Below are 6,000 nucleotides of genomic sequence, written 5' to 3' on the forward strand. Positions count from 1 at the left end.
AGGTGTGAAAGAAACACACAACTCTTACTTGGAATTTTTCCAGCCCACTTTAATTAAAAGGTTGTCTTGTACTTCACATGCAGGAAGATGAAGGCCAAATACAAGTTCTTACTATGTGTTGTGGTATATAATGCCTAACTAGTTTTTTCCCTAAGTGTAATAAATAGCATTAGATTTCATATTACATAGGAGGGCTTTGTTGTCATTGTCCAGGCAATGAATTTGTATGAGAGGGTTTTCCCCAGGTGCTTCATTTGTAACCCTAGATCATTTTTCTCCCAATTGCATCTCTTCTACCTATTCTGTTTGTGAATGGGGGTTTTTTCAATTTAAAAAGGATAAAAATGCAATATACTTTTTCAATAGGAGTCATGAAATTCTATGTAATCTTTCAGTGATTTGTAGATCATGGAGTTTGTTTATAAGAAAAGTGGGGAAAGGAGAAACATTTTGGATGAGCAATTGCTAATATAAGCTTAGGGTGCATGTTTGAATGATAGGTAAGCATCTGTTCTTTTCTATAAGTCCTTATTAAGATATTGCTTCAGTGTTGCATTTTAAACTAAAGACTTGTGTACCGAGGGATGATCAAGGTGCTAATAAGATTTTGTCATCTCAGTTTACATGGAGTGGTTTTGCTGCAGACATACATTCTGTGTGTACCTTCAGGAAGACTGCAGCCTTTGAGTTTTGTAACAGAACCTTTTAAAAGTGTTCCAGCTATGTCAATTTGAGCTAAATCCATATTGCAAAATACTATCTACTCCATGCTGTATCAGTGCCAAATAAGTATTGCACCTACTAGGTGCCTGCATTCCAAGCAGCCTCTACGAGTCTTAACCTGGCTCTCTGTCATGTTGAGCTGTTAAATTGAACGAGTGCCTCGCAGGCATTTTCAGTTCGTACTGTTCCATCCAAAATATCTTTTTTTATATATATATAGTTTTGTTTTGTATCAAAATATTAAAATTAATTTCTGATTAGAGATTTTTTTAATGTGTTTATAGAACTGAATAAAAACCGAAGGAAGCTCTTTGACCCGTCCAACATCCGCGCCTCGTTCCTGGAAGGTGGAGCCAGCGGGCGACTGCCGCGCCAGTATCACTCGGACATTGCCAGTGTCAGCGGCCGCTGGTAGCAGTAAGTTGTGGCTCAGATCAGCAGTAGAGATGGACACGGCGATCCTGTGGACAGCCTTCACTGCACACCACCCTCTGCACTTTGGGAGTTTGGGTGTCAAGGACCAAAGCATTTTGTCTGCACAATACTGTGCCAAAAAAAAACCCAGAGAAAACACGTTTTGTCTGTCTTTCAAAACACCAAATGTGGGTTATGTTTTACTCGCGTAGATTGGACAGAATTTGCAATAATAATAATAATTTAGGGTTCTTTGTTTAGTATTTTATTACCTATAACTATAATGTATGCACTGAATTTTTACTTTGAGTGAAGGAAGAATGAAGAGCTGGGATGCCAGAGAGCATAGATTTTGCTTTTATCAAGATGGATTTTTCTGGTACTGCTTAAAATAATTATTGAGGTCTTTCTGCACTTTACATGTTCTGACTTCTTGTCCTGTGGAAATTTACTTCTCTCTTTCCATATCAATTTTTGTATTGGCACTAATCAAACTTTTGTCAGGTGTTCCTGCATTAAGTCACATCTCACTATAATGGTACTAGAAACTGGTTCTTATGCAGATTTTTTCCTTCCCTCTGTCTCCCTGGTAGTTACCTGAAGAGATTGTTTGAAAATCAAGCCACTTGTTAGTGGACCAGTCCTGTTTGCTCTTAGGAAGCAGTCTCATGCTGCTTGCAATAATACTTGCTCACTGTAACAGATGCAATGAAAGACCAAAATGGACCTTGCAATATTAACCCTTTGCAGTCATCGTATTTAACTGCCGCCTGTTATGCTAAACCTGTTTTTAATGGTTGTCTCAAAGCAAAGGGCTCTTTTTAGTACCCTGCCACTAAAGGACACTTATTTATATCAGACTTTTATTTTTAGATTCTGCACACTTACAATACGTAACAGATTAAACCGATCTACTGCAGATTTATGGTAGAGAGTGAAAGGCATTCATCAAACTAGAGCTCTGGGCTGTCAGTTTGATTAAACAGACAACTAATCTAATTTGACAAGACAGCACTGTTGCCATTTAATAAGTGACGCATATTACTTACATGACTATGCATGCAGCAATTAAGCGACCTACATAAAATAGGTGTAATAGCATCTGTTTTATTCAATCTAGATTTGTAGTTGTCAGCTGCAGAAGTGTTTAAAACTCTGGAGATGAACTATTTCTGAAACAAGTTATGTTCAGCAGAAAGAGTCCATGTTATGAGTGGCTAGAGCTAACTGTTGCATTCTTATACTGTGAAAGTCCAAATAATTTGGCAATATTATTCCTCTGTCTTTACAGATGTCTTGTTATGGGTTTATGAAGGGTTCTGATATAATGAAGGAATTAATGAAGTGCCTATTTCTGCAATGCAATATGAAGTTTCCAAGCATTAATTTGTTGAAAAGCATTCCCATAAGAACTATTGTGAATTACCTCTACTGTAGCCTATTATTTATGTTCAGTGTACAAGCCTTTTGAGATGGACATAAACCACTGTCAAGTGCTCTTAACAGAAGGCATTAGAATAACATTTACAGTAGTTGGTTTTTATGCAAAAATGGGTGAGAAATAGTTTTGACACTTTCCATGGATAATTTTTTCTTTTAAGGTGAGAATACAAACTGATGTATAGAGAAATTTGCACACACAAAGGGAAATTAAAGAAACTATTACTTGATGGCACAGATGATCAAGCAATAATATAAGGTCTCATTGTGGTAAGCAAAAAATAACTGCTCAGTACTCGTTTCAGCCATATCTACTTAATGGTGTATAGCTGGGTGACTTCCGCTCTAGGTCAAGTAGCAGTTTGCTTCCTCTGATTTTAAAACCATAGTACAGATCTGAATGGATAAAAATGCATCTTGTACACACGCAGTTGTTCACATCTGTTTCTGTGCTCCAATGCCAAAAGTCAATATCCACATGTCTGTATTAGTGTGTCACACGGGCAAGAGCAACTTCATGGAAACCTTTGTGAAAGCCACAGCTTGTAATTCTGAAACTATTTACACTTGTGCTTAGTTCTAAGCATGTAGATAGTTCCATTTGCATGGACTACATATGTGCTTACAGATAAGCTGTCATTTAAGTGTTTGCGTTTGCAAATCAAATTGTATTCAGTCATGTTAATTTTATAAAATATTTTTAATGAAATAAATATTCAGCAACACTTTGTACAGAATTTTCTGCAACCCTTTCTTATTATTTTGCCTAAACTTAAAAGCATCAGAAAGCCTTTACACTCGTAGATTATATTTTTTAGTCTTTTGTAAGTACATGCTATGTATCTAGACAATACTATACTCAGAAACTGATTTTATTACAGTATTAAGTTGATGTGGTCTTTTGCTGAGCAGTACTTATCTACACCAAAGTGAAGAATTTCCCATTAACAACATTATTTTTCAATAGGGCTTCACACAAAAACAGAAAAACACACTGGAAGAAAAGAATTTCTCACTTATTTTGATTCCACAAAGGGAATATGACAGTACAGTGTACCGTATTGTTAGTGTTATATTATGCACAAATATTTGACTTGCTACATAAAAATGTTAGTTTTAAATCTGTGCCTTAATAGTGACCAGTTATCTGTAAATATAGAGCAGATACAGATTGTATTTTTGTGGGTTGTGTCCTTTTAGTGATTTTTTTTTTTAAATAAAAGATGAAATTAAAACATAAAAGTGGGAATTTTCAAAACTAATCAATGTTGCATAAAATAAATTTATATAACTCCCTTGTATTCTGATTGGTTATTGAAGTATTTTTTTATATAGACTCAGTTCCAGGGATGCTTGCTTGTTAATAAAATATAAAAAGCAGTATTTGACGTAATTGCTACATGTTTCTTTCACATGCTAATGCTCCGTGTGTTTTACAGTTCTTTTTATATCACATAGCGTGTTTATCTGGCTCTTAAATGAGAATGCTTTTTTGAGATACCCCTCCTTAAAATGAAGATGAAAGGAGTTAAACTGTCTCAGGTTCAATTCACAGCAGGTTTTACTGGTTTGGCTTACATGAGTTTTATTCTTTCTTTGGTCTTCCCATTTTAATGACTATACATGTTTTGGTGTGGTTAGCAGGACAGTTGTATTTACTCTTTTGTGACGGTCATTGTACTATCACTTCCAGAGGAGAAGTGGAAAAAAACAATAGGGATTCTTCATTTGGGATGCTGGCTGCACAACTAGTCAGAAGCTTGCGAGAGTCATTGCTTTCAGACAGGGGTAACATCTGCATAATGTTACATCAGTCTTGTCTGTTTACTTGACAAGTAGTGATAAAAGTTTAATCTTTCTTACCTCAGTGTATTCACGAATTTCATGATTCCAGCCTAATGTGTTTTCTTCACAATTTTATGTATGCAGTTCTCCATGTAGATTACAGTATTTCTGGCTCACTGACCTTTTACAGATCTGTGAGTTGTTTTTCTGAATACCTACTGAGAACTGCAGATGTGGGAATGAGTCTGGGAAGGTGACAGATCAACAAACTTCTCTTGAGGACAACTGAAGGGTATAGTGCTGAGTACCAACTCACAAGGCATTGGCATGAATTATGTGGAAATTGCATAGACAGTAGGTGGACTTGCACATTGCACAGAGTTTCTGAAGCCTGAGCAGTGGTGAACTACAGGGGTCGGAAACAAGGTCATTTCCTTTGTGGAGCATTTATTTGGGAATATTGCTTCTAATGGACCACCACATGTCTTCCATCAGGAGAGGAGTGAGGATGGTGTGGGAAAGAGGAGGAACAGTGGTGGTGTGTCAGAGCTGGATGGCAGCTCTCCAGTTCCCAGCAGCTGGTGTGGCACAGCATAAATAGGATTCTTCCCTGAACAAAGGGGCTTGACCATCCAGATGCTCATCACCTCTCTCTGCTACCAGTTAGAAGAGCAAAACTGGTGATTTCCATTCTGAAGAGGAAGATGTCAACTGAGAAATGTTGCCCATATACAAAAGAAAAGTGATGTGTAAAGGTTAACAGTGAGACAACTGTCCTTTACTGGTTTATGGAATTATTGAATCATAGGATGGTTTGGGTTGGAAGGGACCTTAGAGATCATTTAGTTCCAGCCTCCCTACCATGGGCAGGGACACCTTCCACTAGACCCCTTTGTCCTATCACTGGCCTTGTAAAAACTAAAACAAAGCAAAACAAAACAAAGTAAAACATCTTTAGCTCTCTTGTCAGCCCCACTTAAGTACTGGAAGGCTGCTATAAGGTCTCGCCAGCACCTTCTACTGTCCAGGCAGAAAAACCTCAACTCTCTCAGCCTGTCTTCATAGGAGAGGTGCTCCAGCCTCTGATCATCTTTGTGACCCTCTTCTAGACTCACTCCAACAGGCCCATGTCCTCCTTATGTTGAGGATCCCAGAGCTGGATGTAGTACTCCAGGTGGGGTCTCACCAGAGTGGAGTGGAGAGGAGAATAATGTTGCTCAACATGCTGGTCATGCTGCTGGTGATGCAGCCCAGGATATGGTTGGTCTTCTGGGCTGCAAGCATGTTGCTGGCTCATGTTGAGCTTCTCATCGACCAAGTCCTTCTCCTCAAGGCTCATCTCAATCCACTCTCTGCCCAGCCTATATTTGTGTTTGGGATGACACCATTCCAATCAAATGCTTTGGCAGAGGAGGCATATTTTTCCCAAGCCTTGGAAAACATGGTGTATGAGTACTGTTGCAGGCTGGCCAGGAAAGGTGTGGTGTGGTAGGCAAGGATATTCAGAAATTTGTGCTTGTTGTGCGAAGTAAGCCAATAAGTATTTGATTCCAGACAAGCCTGGACACTGCTGGAATTACCTTTAATGCTTGAAGAACCGGCTTGTGTTGTGTCACAGACATCTGAGCAGAAGAAAGG

General features: G+C 38.3%; 1 protein-coding gene across 1 annotated transcript in view; it reads left to right on the forward strand.

Moving 5' to 3' along the window:
• The window catches only part of BICC1 (BicC family RNA binding protein 1), a 101,858-nt gene extending 97,980 nt beyond the window's left edge, over nt 1-3,878 (forward strand). The window contains exon 21 of the mRNA XM_065067802.1: nt 1,008-3,878. Within this exon, the coding sequence (XP_064923874.1) occupies nt 1,008-1,138 (131 nt within the window). The 3' untranslated portion in view covers nt 1,139-3,878. The remainder of the gene's footprint in view (nt 1-1,007) is intronic.
• Nucleotides 3,879-6,000: the final 2,122 nt, after the last annotated feature.

This window comes from Columba livia, chromosome 6 (genome assembly GCF_036013475.1).
Source record: "Columba livia isolate bColLiv1 breed racing homer chromosome 6, bColLiv1.pat.W.v2, whole genome shotgun sequence".
In the NCBI taxonomy this organism is placed as follows: Eukaryota; Metazoa; Chordata; class Aves; order Columbiformes; family Columbidae; genus Columba; species Columba livia.